General features: G+C 43.9%; 2 protein-coding genes and 1 non-coding gene across 5 annotated transcripts in view; 2 read left to right on the top strand and 1 right to left on the bottom strand.

The window, feature by feature from the left end:
* The window catches only part of BAG4 (BAG cochaperone 4), a 36248-nt gene extending 34289 nt beyond the window's left edge, over positions 1-1959 (bottom strand). Inside the window, exon 1 of one of the 2 annotated variants that reach the window (XM_004046901.5) lies at positions 1639-1959. In XM_004046901.5, the coding sequence (XP_004046949.1) occupies positions 1639-1908 (270 nt within the window). In that variant the 5' untranslated portion in view covers positions 1909-1959. The remainder of the gene's footprint in view (positions 1-1638) is intronic. The other variant, XM_004046900.5, reaches the window with a different exon arrangement.
* LSM1 (LSM1 homolog, mRNA degradation associated) lies at positions 1907-15456 on the top strand. 2 transcript variants are annotated; one of them, XM_055349000.2, is made up of 4 exons: positions 1907-2081; positions 6756-6824; positions 8894-9009; positions 14952-15456. In XM_055349000.2, exons 1-4 carry the CDS (start codon positions 1907-1909, stop codon positions 15120-15122), a joined length of 531 nt encoding a protein of 176 aa, XP_055204975.1. In that variant the 3' UTR covers positions 15123-15456. The 2 variants fall into 2 exon arrangements, with proteins under 2 accessions (XP_055204975.1, XP_004046951.1); XM_004046903.4 differs by lacking the exon at positions 1907-2081 and adding an exon at positions 2266-2503.
* LOC115935753 (U6 spliceosomal RNA) lies at positions 12685-12791 on the top strand. The gene has a single exon (XR_004071356.1). It is a non-coding gene; the product is annotated as a U6 spliceosomal RNA (small nuclear RNA).
* Positions 15457-15704: the final 248 nt, after the last annotated feature.

Here is a 15704-nt window from a genome sequence, read left to right on the forward strand (position 1 = left end):
ACCTCTGGCAACCATTAAGCTTTCTGTCTCTAGATTTACCTACTCTGGCCATTTCATATAAATGGAATCACACAATATGCAGTCTTTCTGACTGACTTAGCTCACGTAGTGTGATGTTTTCAAGGTTCATTCATATTGTAGCACGCATCAGCAGTTCATTCCTAAGGCCAAATAATACTCCATTGAATGAATATATTAACACCATATTTTGTTTATCGATGCATCAGTCGTTATGTCCTTACAACATTCCTGTATTCGAATAAAGAACCAGGGCTCCAAGAGGTTTACTCACTTTATAACTCAAATAATAAAATGACATTTGGGGCCGAGCGCAGTGGCTCACGCCTGTAATCCCAACACTTCGGGAGGCCGAGGGGCAGGGGAAAGGGGGATCACTTGAGGTCAGGAGTTCAAGACCATCCTGGCCAACATGGCGAAACCCTGTCTGTACTAAAAATACAAAAATTAGCCGGGTGTGATGGCCGGCGCCTGTAATCCTAGCTACTCGAGAGGCTGAGGCAGGAGAATCGCTTAAACCGGGAGGCGGAGGTTGCAGTGAGCCGAGATGGCACCACTGCACTCCAGCCTGGGCAACAGAGCAAGACTCCAACTCAAAAAAAAAAAAAAAAAAGACATTTCTACTTTTTGGCGATTATGAATAATGATGCTATGAACATGGGCGGACAAGCTTTATGTGAACATACGTTATCAGTTTTCTTGGGTATATAGCCAGGAGTGGGCTTGCTGGGTCATATACTAATTCTAATGCTTAATGTTTTGAGGAACTACCAAACTATTTTCCACCATTTTACATCCCCACCAGCAATGTACGAGAATTTCACTATTACATTTTCAACAAATGAAGATAATTCTTGAACGAACAGAGAGGTATGCTGCCACCGCAGAACGACAACCCACTACCCAGAAGACTGCATTAACAAAGCAGAAGTATATGTCCGGCAGGAAAACGGAGAATAAAATGTTGCAGGTCCAAGTGTATTAGGCAAGTGAGTTAACCTCGCAGAGCCCCAGTTCCTTATTCGAAAAAAAAAAAAAGGCCGCTGTAATGCCATTTTACCTTGCAGTCGCCCTGAAAATTAAATCAGTCAATCCGCGTAAAGGTACTTTACAACACTGATTATTCATGATTCGATCTCAGGCAAGGCATTAGGGGCAAACAGCTAAATGCCCAGATCCCTCCTCCTCGCAAAGGTTCCTTCCCCTCGGGAGGGTCCCTGAGCGGCATCGGGGGCTGCAGCCACTTCCCTTCCCCGGGAGAGCCGGCCTGCCAGCCACGCAGGATAAATTGCTAGAGCTGGAGCAGCAGATCCGTGCCACCCCTACCCAGCACCGCTCCCAGGAGAGAGATCTGCAGCCTGCTGCTAAGCTTAGTCCGCGCAGGATCTTTCTTTTTTAAATGGTAATAAACATATTTTTTGGGGTCGAAGCAGAAAAGGAGGGGCAAAGGGAACACAAGCATATCCCCCCAACCTCTGATCCTAGTCTCGGTCTCTCCAACACCCCCCCCCGAACACACCCTCCTCCACATAAGGAAAACAAGTATGAAACTCGATCCTTTACGAACCCCAGCCCCAAGGGCCCTCATCTCCCCGCAAGGACAGAGGGTGCAAAGCTTACCTGGTGGCTTCCTCCGGCTCGACCAGGCTCTGGCCAGGCGCCTCCAGAGGGATAGTAGCCATCGCCTCCTCCGCCTTCTCCCAGCCAGGTGGTCTCCGCCGGGACGCCCCCGCGCACCCGCCAGGAAATGGGAGGCTGGGGAGGTTCAGGGCGAAGAGGATATAAGGGTGGAGGTGGGTGCACCGGCACATCTCCACCCCCAGGCCCGTAGTAGCGGCCGTAGGACGGACCGTCACTGGGGCCGTAGCCCGAGCGCCTCAGGGCCGACATGGGATCCGCTGCCCTGAAGCGCTTCCCGCCCCCAGCCCCACGGCCGACCCATCGCGCAGGCGCCCGCGGGCGATTGCGAATGGAGAGCAGCGAAGGGGGTCGGACGACGCCAGCCAATCCCAGGCCCGAGCCCGCCCCTTCTGCTGCCGAACCCCGAAAGCTAAGGGACGGAGGTCAGTGACTCTGGGGTCTCGGGAACCCGGAGACGAGGGAAGACACCGTGTTCCTTAAGAGGGAGTATACGTTTCCTCGCCATTTATCCAATGGAGATTCCTCTTACCTACTTAACAGGAACAGGGAAAGGGTGTCCCCCAACGGTACGGCTGCCCCGCCTCTTCCTGGGGGCCCACACGTGTTACAGGAAGTGGGTAAGGGTAATATGGAGGAGCTTCCGGCAGGCCCCAGCGGCTGAAAGCCGGGGCAGAAGTGCTGGTCTCGGTCGGGATTCCGGGCTTGGTCCCACCGAGGCGGCGACTGCGGTAGGAGGGAGGAGGTTTTGGACGCGCTGGCCTCCCGCCGCTGTGCATTGCAGCATTATTTCAGTTCAAAATGAACTATATGCCTGGCACCGCCAGCCTCATCGAGGACATTGACAGTGAGTAGTTTATCTCCTCCCGGTGGAGCCTGGGGTTAGACCCTTCCTCCCGGGCGGGCGCCTCTTTCGAAGAAGCTTGTAGAATGAGTCCCGGGCGGGGCCGGTGTGTTCTGAGCTCAATCCGGGCGTTCCGCGTCGATGTCCTCCACAGCTGCGGTACACACCGCTTGCCCACCCAGTAGCCTGCTGCTACTTCTGCCCCTCGCAGCCTCCGCCAGCCTTCTAGCTGGTGAGCCCCAAGCGATGGAACTCATTCTTGCTTCCGTGGGTCGCGGCAGCAGAGGCCCGAACACGAAAGAAGCCCGGGGGGGTGGAGGGGGCTTCTCCCCCGTCCACTCCTGCCTGCAGTATTTCGAAGTATCAGCGTGTTACCGGTGGATGTATCGGAATACCTAGAGAGAGGATTCATTAAAAAGCGAAAATATTAAGACAGTGGTAGTTGGACTTAATTGGCAGTAAATGTAGGCGCTCTACGGTGTGGCCATTTGCTAGCTTATTTTACTGTGAGGGTCATTAGCACCTTCAGGTTATTGTAGTAGAGACCACTGTTAGACATGGTGTTGACTTTTCTGGAAAGACCAAATCACTTGCAACCTTTTTTTTTTTTTTTTTAAGATAATTTACTTTTGCTTTTACTGAGAAGACCTCCCTTATTCCTGGTTTTTGTCCGGAAGAGGAGCTCAGTCCTATACAAAAGCGAAGAGAACCGTCTGCAGTTGTTCTGGCTTTCTTTTTTTCTAAATTCCGTCTGTGCATTATTCCTCAAACAACATTTTTTATTGTTTTAATCATGTGATCTTTCTCATTAACTTGTTTCAAGATGATTTACACATAGTTTTAAACAAGTTGCAATCGTCTCAGTTACTCTGTGAGTACGCAATTTAGAATCTATGGTTAAAATTTCATTTTACGGGCCTGGCGCAGTGGCTCACGCCTGTAGTCCCAGCACTTTGGGGGGCCGAGGCGGGCAGATCGCCTGAGGTCGGGAGTTCAAGACCAGCCTAGCCAACATGGTGAAACCCCGTTCCTACAATTAGCTGGGCACTATGGCGGTGCCTGTAATCCCAGCTACTCGGGAGGCTGAGGCGGGAGAATCGCTTGAACCCGGGAGGAGAAGGTTGCAGTGAGCCGAGATCGCACCATTGCACTCCAGCCTGAGCGACAGAGCAAGACTCCGTCTCAAAAAACAAAAAATTCATTTTATGGTTGACAGATCTTTTTTCTTTTTCTTTTTTTTTTTTTTTTTTTTTTTTGAGACAGAGTGTTGCTCTGTCGCCCAGGCTGTAGTGCAGTGGCGCGATCTCGACTCACTGGAACCTCCACCTCCCGGGTTTAAACAATTCTTATGCCTCAGCCTCCCAAGTAACTGGGATTACAGGCGCCTGCCAGCACGCCCAGGTAATTTTTGCGTTTTTTGGTAGAGCCGAGGTTTCGCCATGCTGGGCAGTCTGGTCTCCAACTCCTGACCTCAGGTGATCCACCCACCTTGGCCTCCCAGAGTGCTGGGATTACAGGCGTGAGCCACCGCCTCCGGCCGACAGATCATTTTTTTAAAAACAAATTACTTATTGTGCTATGTAAGGGAAATGTAGTGTAATTGGACTAAATATATATTAACATCTATATGAACCTGTTATGTGTAACAGGATGTTTTATTTTAGTTGCTCAAGGATGCTCTTTTGCCCTCATCTCTCCTTATATATCTTCTAACACATCCTGCCATTTTACTAAAAATCAGTTTTGCTCTTTGGCCGTCTAACCCCTACCTCTTTGTAGATTCCAGACCCCCTACTTTATGAAAACTTTGAAGCCATTTGATATGCACCCTTTGCTCCCCAACCCTAACACACAGTTTCCTCCCTGTGTTTCTGTATTTTCACCCATCCTTTAATTTGAGTAGGAAGGATTCCTCCCTTTTTGTCTGTCTGTTGTTACTGTCTCCTCTCACTGCTTCTGGAACCTTTTTTCGTTGTTAGCCTTTTTCTTTTATATCCTCTGTCTCCCCAACCCCTGCGTTCTTCCCCTCATATGTGTTACTGTCTATCCATCTCAAATATTTTCTCCGTTCTCTTCATATTCCCATCCCTTTTTTCATATCTTTATCCCCAAACCTCGAGTCATTTTCATTTTGTCTGTTTCTTGATCACCTTCAATAGACTACTTACATTACTCCTGCAATCTAATTTTTATCCTGAACACATTACTCAAGCTGCATTCTTCAAAGTTATTCGTCTAAGGTCTTCTTCTGTGTTCTCTCCCCTTTGCAGCACTGTGATACTCTCCCCACCAGATTCTTTAATTCTCTTCTCTTGATTTCTCTAACAACTGGTACTTGGTGATTTTCTTACTTCTCTGGCTTTTACTGTTCTCCAAAATAGATGGTCACTTGGATTACATGTGGCCTACTTCTTTAAATCTTTAGTAGATCTCCTGTACTTTAGTTTTTTATATCACCTCTTTGTAGATTTATCCAAAATTGCTTTCTCTAATCTCGATGTCTTTGGTTTTCCAGTCTTACTGTTTCCAACTATCTGCGTGTGTTTCTATGTAAGTGTCCTGATAGCACTTTAGAATCACAAAGAGCTAATAACCTTCACCCTGAGCTTGCTGCTTTTATTCCCAACTCTTGGTAAATAGTTTTGTGATGTCTCATAAAACTCCTACATCTTTACCTCACATCTTCAGCACCCCACCCTCTCACACATACCCACTTATACAAACTCAGTAAACAGACTCCATCACTTAATGTTTTCTTGTTCCCTATGAAGTCAAATCCAGATGCAGCCTGCCCCCAGTACTTTTCTGACTTTATCTACTGTTCTTTCCCTTCACACCCTCAGCTTTTAGCTAAACATGGATGTATAGCCCTTTTTTCCTCCTCTTTAATTTACAGATTTCCTTCTCCCCCCCGCCCCCTTCCTATCACTCTTCTCCTGCCCTAAAATTATCTACCTTTTAAGGTCCAACTCTGATACCTCCTTCAGAAATACAGTTTCTCTCTCTGTAGTCTCATATAATTAAGATTTGCTTTCTGTGGTACTTATTTATAGCGCAAGAAAGAGTATAAATTCCTTCAGGGCAGAGTCACTGTCTTTTTCCTCTGTTCTGCATCTAGAAAGTACTTTAGGCATGGAATGAAAGAAATTTTGCTGGGTGTGCTAGTAACTGGCTTATTTTCATTCTTCAGTGTCAGCTCAAAGTCACCTCTCCAGAGAGGCTTTCCCTTGCCACCCTTCCTTCTGTAACCACTTCTCTCCCTTCATCACACTGCCTTGCTAGTTTATTATTCCATTGTCCTAATCACAATAGGTTATTTTCTTATTTATTTGTCCTCCTCCAACATGAATGTAAATTCATAAGGTTGGTGACTTTCTAAGTCTCATTCTCTACTGTATGTCTAGACCCCAGAACAGCACATGCCCCCTCAGTAAACATTGAATTTCTGCTCTAGCTTATTATTAGTCTTCATTTTAAATGCCTGAAGCATTGTGTTTTTATTTAAAGCATTCTATGGTTACAAACAAAATGTGAGATAGAAGCTCATCTTTTGAGGACAAAATAATTCTACAAATAAGATAATAAGAGTCATCTAGACTAAATTTGTCAATTTACAGATACAAAAACTGACATGACATGAGATGGTTTAAGTGTCAAACATAAGGGTCTTTGGCTAGGCGCCATGGTTCACGCCTGTAATCCCAGCACTTTGGGAGGCAGAGTTGGATGGATCATCTAAAGTCAGGAGTTTGAGACCAGCCTGGCTAACATGGTGATACGCCATCTCTACTAAAAATATGAAAATTAGCCAGGCATGGTGGCAAACTCCTGTAGTCCCAGCTACTAAGGAGGCCGATGCAGGAGGATCACTTGAACCTGGGAGGCAGAGGTTGTAGTAAGCCGAGATTGTGCCACTGCACTGCAGCCTGGGTGACAGAGTGAGACTCTGTCTCAAAAAAAAAGAAGAAAAAAGAAAAAATAAAAACCAACATAAGGGTCTAGAGCCAGCTAGTCAGGCTTCCTGGTGCCACGCCCTGTCCTTTTCCCACTCTGCCACACTGCTCTGATTCTTTTCACTACTGATGTTATCTAAATCCGGGCTGCTGTGCTTCTTTCTTCAGTTTTCCAATGAACTTGAACTTCACATTAAATGCATTGGCCGAGGAAGTGGTACAGCTTAAACTGTTAATTATTATCCTAAATACTCGCTGAACTTGTCAGTTTTCATTTAAAAGATTTTTTCCTCTCTCCCCAGAAAAGCACTTGGTTCTGCTTCGAGATGGAAGGACACTTATAGGCTTTTTAAGAAGCATTGATCAATTTGGTATGTATTAATTTATGGACATCTCTTATACTCTGGTTAATAACAGCTGCCCATTGCATTTTTTGTTATTTAATATTGAAATTTATCTGCAACTTTTTCACATGTATGACATAGTAGGACTGATTTTAGTGAGTACATCATTGTTTTCTATACATTCAGATTAGGTAGTTCAAAGCTTATATATATTTCCAAGCTGGTTTCTAAAACTGGCTTTCAGTAGAATCCCCAGTAGGGGGAGCCAAATGATAGAAATAAACTCAGTCCACCGAAGAGGCTTGTTTTGTTTTGTTTTGTTTTGTTTTGTTTTGTTTTTTGTTTAGACGCGCTCTCGCTCTGTCACCCAGGCTGGAGTGCAGTGGCACAATCTTGGCTCACTGCAACCTCCGCCTCGTGGGTTCAAGTGATTCTTGTGCCTCAGCCTCCCAAGTAGCTGAGATTATAGGCTCCAGCCACCACCCCCAGCTAATTTTTGTATTTTTAGTAGAGACGGGGTTTCGCCATGTTGGCCAGGCTGGTTTTGAACTCCTGACCTTAGGTGATCCACCCACCCAGCTGAGCTGGGCAGTTGTTCTGCTCCTCATGGCTTTAGGACAGTCCCTTGGTGTCTAGAAGGTGAGTCGGCTGGTTTGAAGGAGCTTCACTCACATGTCTGGTGCATCAGTGGGGACAGCTGGAAGGCTGGTCTTAGCTCCCATAGTGCTGAGATTACAGGCGCGAGCCATTGTGCCCAGCCCAAGGCTGCTTATTTCTACATTGGCAGGGTATAATGACTTCAGAGCAGTTCCGGAAGTGAAGGTAATCCCTCCCTAGCCAATGAAAATTGGGTAGAAGGCATTTCCTTTATTTTAAGGACCCCAACATTAAGCTTAATACTTTACATATAGGGATACATTGGAATAAGAGGCCTCTGTCTTTGTTTCACATCCTGCATTTTTCTTAAGTTAAAAGATTATGTTTCCTTCTGTTTCAAGGAACTTCATGTTCATGCTAACATTTATTGGATATCTGCGAAATCACTGGATTTGAGCATGAGGAAGAAACGCAATTAAAACACTTAAAAGGATTATGGAAGATATGAACATAGATTTCTCCTTTACTTCAAATAGGACAAGTAGTACTAATTGAAAGAGGAAAAATAATTATTGTTAACAAATTGGAGTCCTGATTCTTAAGTCAGATTCATCAGAGTACTTTGAGGGAAAGGTAGTGGCTATTAAGTTGACTTTTAGATTACAAATATAGTTATCTGTCAAGGTGAAAAAATAGGTTTTTGCTGTATCATAACCCATGGATACCTGCATTGGGTTAAATGAATCCTAATTACTAAAAGAAAGTTGAATCTTCAGCAGATCATCACATACACACCCACACAAAAAGAAAAGCTGTTTCTTTCCAGAAAACAAAGTTTTGATCTCTGTGGTTGTTTAGGCCCAAGTTTTTCAAGTTCCTTATTCATTTATATTTTCCTATGGTTTTTTTTGGTATTAGCAATTAACTGATAAACGAATTTATTTCTGTTATTTCTGCTGTCATTCATATATTAGCCCAACATAATCCCAGACATCTCCTAACTGGTACGTCTTACTCAATGAAATAGGAGAAGATTATTTGAAATTTTAGTCTTCCCCAGAATTAGAAAGCTTGGGGGCCCGGCACTGTGGCTCACGCCTGTAATCCCAACACTTTGGAAGGCCGAGGTGGGCAGATCACAAGGTCAGGAGTTCAAGACCAGCCTGGCCAATATGGTGATCCCTGTCTCTACTAAAAATACAGAATTAGCCGGGAGTGGTGGCAGGCACCTGTAGTCCCAGCTACTCCGGAATCTGAGGCAGGAGAATTGCTTGAACCGGGAGGCGGAGGTTGCAGTGAGCAGAGATGGCGCCACTGCAGTCCAGCCTGGGTGACAGAGCGAGACTCAGTCTCAAAAAATAAATAAATAAATAAAAATAATTAGAAAGCTTGGAAATCATGTTTACCTAAATCTTTTCAAAATAACTGATTATTGAGTTATGGGCCTTTACCCAATAGTTTAAACTAAATATCTTTGGTTTTTTCCTATACACTTACAGCAAACTTAGTGCTACATCAGACTGTGGAGCGTATTCATGTGGGCAAAAAATACGGTGATATTCCTCGAGGGATTTTTGTGGTCAGAGGAGAAAATGTGGTCCTACTAGGAGAAATAGTAAGTGAAAACTATTAAGCTGCTGTAGATCTTCATATTCATGATAGTTAGACTTCTTTTTTTGTCTTTTCGAAAGAGAATAAAAATATTCTCCACATTTATCTGGCTTCTCATAGGCAACTACCAAATTAGGGAAGCTACAGAGAATACTTTGTTTCAGTGCCTTAACAAATGTGTTCATTAATATATTTGTTTAATAGCAGAAAATTGACAAAGCTTGATTTATGTATGGTGGGGAAGGTGTGTCTTACATACGTTGGAATATTTTGCAGTCATTTAAACAATTGGTTACAAGTGGTTTTTCATGGCATAAAGCTAATGCACAGTATTTGAGGGAAGTACATATTGCCTGTACAGTACAATGTGATATCCATATTAGTAAAGGGGGAAAGGGAAAGAGTAGCTATAGGAAAAGCTTTTCCGTTACCTATCCCGAGAATGGAGTTCAGTCTTACTTGGAGCCTTAGCTCACAGCCAGGGAGAGGGTATTTTGGTATCTGTGCCAGAAAGACCAGCTGGCAGGTGAAAGGTTAAATCAGATTTTCTGAGGTATTGTTGCTGTAGGTCTTCGTGTGTGCAGACATACACACACACACACCCCTACTAGAAGTACTCAGATATTTTTTTAAGTATTTTAAAACCTTTGATTTCGTCTTGTTATTTCTGATTATTGGGTTTGCAAGGAAAATAAAAATCTCTTCAAGAGTAGTTGAAATTAAGGGTTGAGCCAGCACTGTCTTCTTTTTTCTTACCAAAAACTTTGGTGTTTGCTTAATTTTTAAAGTTTTTAATACTGTTTTCTAAATACCTAGCCATGTCTTAAATCAATTTGCATAAATCTTTAGAGTGGTTTGGTTTGTAGCCATTTTTAACAGCCATTTGAGAAAGCAAGGAGATAATTCTGCCAGGGTTGGGTTGGTTCAGAGACCTCATATTGGAAATAGCTAGAAATGACTAATCCAGACTATCAATACTACCCAAGTGAAATATATGAAGTATATGAAATATATAAATATATGAAATATATGCTGTGAAATATATGAAATAGCTTTTTCTTATAAAATATTTATAAGTAATACTTATAAAAATTTTTGTTATAAAATATTTTTGTAGTTTGTACTTTTAGTTCAGTGTATCATTTCTTGCATGTTTAAGCAGCAGAAATTGTTTTTTGTTTTTTGGGTTTTTTTTTTTTTTTGAGACAGAGTTTTGCTCCTGTTGCCCAGGCTGGAGTGCAGTGGCATGATCTCAGCTCACTGCAACTTCCGCCTCCCAGGTTCAAGTGATTCTCCTGCCTCAGCCTCCCGAGTAGCTGGGATTACAGGTGCCCGCAACCAAGCCCAGCTAATTTTTGTATTTTTAGTAGAGACGGGGTTTCACTATGTTGGCCAGGCTGGTCTCGAACTCCTGACCTCAGGCGATCTACCCGCCTCGGCCTCCCAGTGTGCTGGGATTACAGGCATGAGCCACCGTGCCCAGCCAAGCAGCAGAAATTGTTATCTTCTTGTGTCGCATAAAGGCTGAAACAAGGCCAGGTGCGGTGCCTCACGCCTGTAATCCCAGCACTTTGGGAGGCTGAGGCGGGTGGATCACAAGGTCAGGAGATCGAGACCATCCTGGCTAACACAGTGAAACCCCATCCCTACTAAAATACAAAAAAGTTAGCTGGGCATGGTGGCGGGCACCTGTAGTCCCAGCTACTTGGGAGGCTGAGGTAGGAGAATGGCATGAACCCGGGAGGCGGAGCTTGCAGTGAGTCGAGATCGTGCCACTGCATTCCAGCCTGGGCGACAGAGCAAGATTCCGTCTCAAAAAAAAAAAAAAAGTCTGAAAGCACCTAGTACCCATGGTACCCATGGGGAGATACTAAATGACTGTAAAGTAGTCTGCCAGTATTTTTTTTCTTCCAGAGATGGGGTCTCACTATGTTGCCCAGGCTAGATTCAAACTCCTAGGCTTAGGCAATCCTCCTGTCTCAGCCTTCCAAGTAGCCGGGACTATAGGTACATGCCACTGTGCTTGATACTGCCAGTATATAGGGGAGCTGACCCATCTCTGCATGGTGGGGTTATAGATGATTTTTAAAAATACTTTTCTGAATTTAATTTTGAAGAGGCAACGTATCAGAGGAAAAGACTTAAGTTAGAATACTGGGGTGGGTGCAGTGGCTCACATCTGTAATCCCAGTACTTTGGGAGGCCGAGGCAGGCAGATCGCTTAAGCCCCAAGAGACCAGCCTGGGCAACATGGCCAAACCCTGTCTTTATAAAAAAATACAAAAAGTAGCCAGGGGTGATGGTGCACATCACCAGTCCCAGCTACTTGGGAGGCTGAGGTGGGAGATTCACCTGAGCTCAGGGAGGTCAAGGCTGCAGTGAGCCATGATTGTACCACTGCACTCCAACCTGGGTAACAGAGCAAGACCCTTTCTCAAGAAAATATTCACAGATATGCTTCTGTTTTATAGTAGTAAACGTAGCAGACATGCTTTTTATACTGGTTACATTGGCACAAAGTTACATCTAAGTAGATGTGTGTGTTTGTGCAGAGAAAGAAGTGAACGTGTTTGTTCTTGAAGTTTCATTGTTTCCTTGGATCCCTTTTGTGAGGAAAAGTTCCCTTTTTTAAAAAAATATGTTATGGTTTGGATGCTGCAGAAGTTTTACAGGGGTACCACTACAGAAACATGGTTCCAGGAATGCCTGCATGGTTATGTGAATCAGCAGTCAGGAGAAATTATGTACCAACCCCAGAGGAATTCATACATAGAAATCAGTTTCTATAAACACTATATTGGTTAAGAAATCCCTGAATTCTGCCTCAAGGACGATGATGATGACACAGCATTAAGTAATAAGACTGTTGGGAAGAAGCAGCAACAGCAGCATGAATTGCTCAGCAAGTCACATACTGAAAAGCCCAAGAGGCAGTGCATTAGGCCGAGAACACTGTGCTCTCTTTAGCTGCTACTCATGGGTTGGGAGGGCAGGTGGTAATATATACTTTGCTGGGTGCTGTTAACTTTGGACCTAGAGCAGGGCTTGCTTATGTAATTTGTGTGGCTTTGATTGTAACTTCTGTGGTGAGAGTCCTCTCTCTTGTCTGATAATGCCACTGCCTGTGAGTTCTGAGACCTTGGCAGCATGTGGTGATAGTATGCAGGCCAGAGCATCTGGAGAAGTGTGTCAGTACCGTCCCAAACTTTATCATTGAAAGTCATAGAGGAGGGTAAGAAACAGGAATACTTTGTATAGGCTTTCCATCTTACAGAAACACCAAATAATACCTGTACATTCATTTTAAGGACAATAAACTGAATCTATGGACAGTGAGATACTTTTTTAGCAAGGTTCTTCTGCATTATGACATTGGTTAGCAAATGTTTATAAGGGCCAGGCACAGTGGCTCACACTTTGGGAGGCCAAGGCAAGAGGATGCTTGAGGCCAGAAGTTTGAGACCAGCCTGGGCAACATAGCAAGACCCTATCTCTACAAAAAGAAAAAAGATTTAATGCCAGATGTGGTGGCACATGCCTGTAGTTCCAGCTACTTAGGAGGCTGAGGCAGGAGGATCACTTCAGCCCAAGAGTTTCAGATCATGGTGAGCTGTGATTGTGCCACTGCACTCCACCCTGGGCAACAGAGCAAGATCCTGTCTCTAAAAAAATGAAAAATGTGCTCACATTGGCAGCACATCTACTAAAATTGGAACAACACAGAGAAGATTAGCATGGCCCCTGCATAAGGATGACACGCAAATTCATGAAGTCTTCTATATCTTTAAAAATAATGAAAAATGTTTATAAAACATTCAAAAATAAAAATATTAAGCATACTATGCCACATTTAAGTGAAAAGAAAACGAATTACAGTCAGTATTTGCACTGTGGGTTTTTGGGAGGGGTTTGTTTTTGAGGCAGCGTCTCACTTTGTTATCTAGGCTGACTGCAGTGGTGTGATCACAGCTCAGTGCAGCCTCAAACTCCTGGGCTCAAGTGATCCTCCCCCCTCAGCCTCATGAGTAGCTGGGACTATAGGTACACGTTACCACACCCAGCTAATTTTTTATTTTTTACTTTTTTTTTTTTTTTTTCCTTTTGAGACAGAGTCTTACTCTGTTGCCCAGGCTAGAGTGCAGTGGTGTGATCTTGGCTCACTGCAACCTCTGCCTCCTGGATTCAAGTGATTCTCGTGCCTCAGCTTCCCGAGTAGCTGGGATTACAAGTGTGAGCCACCACGCCTGGCTGGGTTGTTTATTTTTTTTAAGTCAGTATATATGTAGAAAAATTGTAGGGATATTATCAAAATGTTAATCCTCCATACTGGAATTATGGATAATTTTTAAATTTTCCTTGTTTGTCTATTTTCCATATTATCTACAATGAGCATGTATTTTTTAAATAAGGAATTTTTTATTAGGCAACAATTTTTTGTTTTTTTTTGAGATGGAGTTTTACTCTTGTCACCCAGGCTAGAGTGCAATGGCGTGATCTCCGCTCACTGCAACCTCCGCCTCCCAGGTTCAAGTGCTTCTCCTGCCTCAGCCTCACCACGCCCAGCTAATTTTTTTTGTATTTTTAGTAGAGACGGGGTTTTGCCATGTTGGCCAGGCTGGTCTCGAACTCATGGCCTCAAGTGATCCGCCCTCCTCGGCTTCCCAATGTGCTGGGATTACAAGCATGAGCCACCACGCCCAACCTAAGCAGCAATTTTTTAAATAGTGGAGAAAAATATTGGGACCAAATTGGTTTAGTAACCTAAATGGTCTGCCGAGGTTCTCCCTAGAAGACTTGTTGCCATAAAGGGAAAAAGAGTCTTGTTATAGTTTAGACCTAGACTACAGAGCTGGTACGGTGGCGCACACCTGTAGCCCCAGCTACGTAGGAGGTGAAGGCAAGAGGATCCCTTTTATTTTTGTCTTTTTACTTTTTTTGAGACGGTCTTGCTGTTGCAGAGGCTGGAGTGCAGTGACACATTCATGGCTCACTGCAGCCTTGACCTTCAACCTCCCAGGCTTAAGCAGTCCTTCCACCTCAGCCTCCTGAGTAGCTGGAACTGTAGGTGAACACCATCACACCAGCTTTTTTTTGTTTTGTTTTGTTTTGTTTTGTTTTTTTGGTGGAGTTAGTTAGGGTCTCACTGTGTTGCCCAGGCTGGTCTTGAACTCCTAGGCCCAAGTGATCCTCCCACCTCGGCCTCCCAAAGTGCTGGGATTACGACTGTGAGCCACTCCACCCATCCTTAAAATAATTAAAAAAAAAAAAAAAAAGTCTAAGGCCACATTGCCTCAATAACCTCCCTCTTGGATTCTCTGCAGTGGGGGAGATAGCTGTCTATAAGCAGCCCTAATTTTTTTTTAAAGGAAATTAATCGTGGACTAATAGAAAATTAATCCTGACTAATATGGGATTTTGGATCACATAAAGCTCTGTTATACAAATACTTATCACTGCCTGTAATCCCAGCACTTTGAGAGGCCAAGGCAGGCAGATCACGAGGTCAGGTTTCGAGACCAGCCTGACCAACGTGGTGAAACCCTGTCTCTACTTAAAATACAAAAATTAGCCGGGCGTGGTGGCACGTGCCTGTAATCACAGCTACTCAGGAGGCTGAGGCAGGATAATCGCTTGAACCCAGGAGGCAGAGGTTGCAGTGAGCTCAGATTGCGCCACTGCACTTCAGCCTGGGTGACAGAGAGACTCCATCTTGAAAAATATATATATATGCTGATCACTATTAACCTCATTGTAAGTATGTATCCTATAGTAGTGTTGTCAGGCATTTCTTTGAAAAACTTACCGGTCCCTAGGAGAAGGATATTTCAGTTCCTGTCACAGTTATGAAAAATAATCTGAGCCTGATAGAGGAATCCATTTGCCTTGAGATCTGTGCTTTCTATTCTTGGTCTTCAGGTGAAGTTTTCAAACCTGTCTCTTTTGTAGGACTTGGAAAAGGAGAGTGACACACCCCTCCAGCAAGTATCCATTGAAGAAATTCTAGAAGAGCAAAGGGTGGAACAGCAGACCAAGCTGGAAGCAGAGAAGTTGAAAGTGCAGGCCCTGAAGGACCGAGGTCTTTCCATTCCTCGAGCAGATACTCTTGATGAGTACTAGTCTTTTGCCCAGAGGCTGTTGGCTCTTGAAGAGTAGGGGCTGTCACTGAGTGAAAGTGACATCCTGGCCACCTCACGCATTTGATCACAGACTGTAGAGTTTTGAAAAGTCACTTTTATTTTTAATTATTTTACATATGCAACATGAAGAAATCGTGTAGGTGGGTTTTTTTTTTAATAACAAAATCACTGTTTAAAGAAACAGTGGCATAGACTCCTTCACACGTCACTGTGGCACCAGCAACTACTTCTTTATATTGTTCTTCGTATCCCAAATTAGAGTTTACAGGGACAGTCTTCATTTACTTGTAAATAAAATATGAATCTCAAAAGTGTCATGTTATTTCCAAGTTTGAGTTACCTGTAATGAATAGATAAATAGATTAATTAAGTTTCTGCTCTCAAAGGTATAAGCAGTCCACATACTGGGATTTCCCCCTTCAGTCACAGTTTCAAGTAGCTGGCTACTTAGGAAGGAATATTTTTATTCCAATCATCTCAGGGGTCCTCTCCTGTTTCCATGTTTGTATCTGTTAAGAAATACAAATGTTCGGCAGGGGCAGTGGCTCACGCCTGTAATCCC

Source organism: Gorilla gorilla, chromosome 7 (assembly GCF_029281585.2).
Source record: "Gorilla gorilla gorilla isolate KB3781 chromosome 7, NHGRI_mGorGor1-v2.1_pri, whole genome shotgun sequence".
NCBI lineage: Eukaryota > Metazoa > Chordata > Mammalia > Primates > Hominidae > Gorilla > Gorilla gorilla.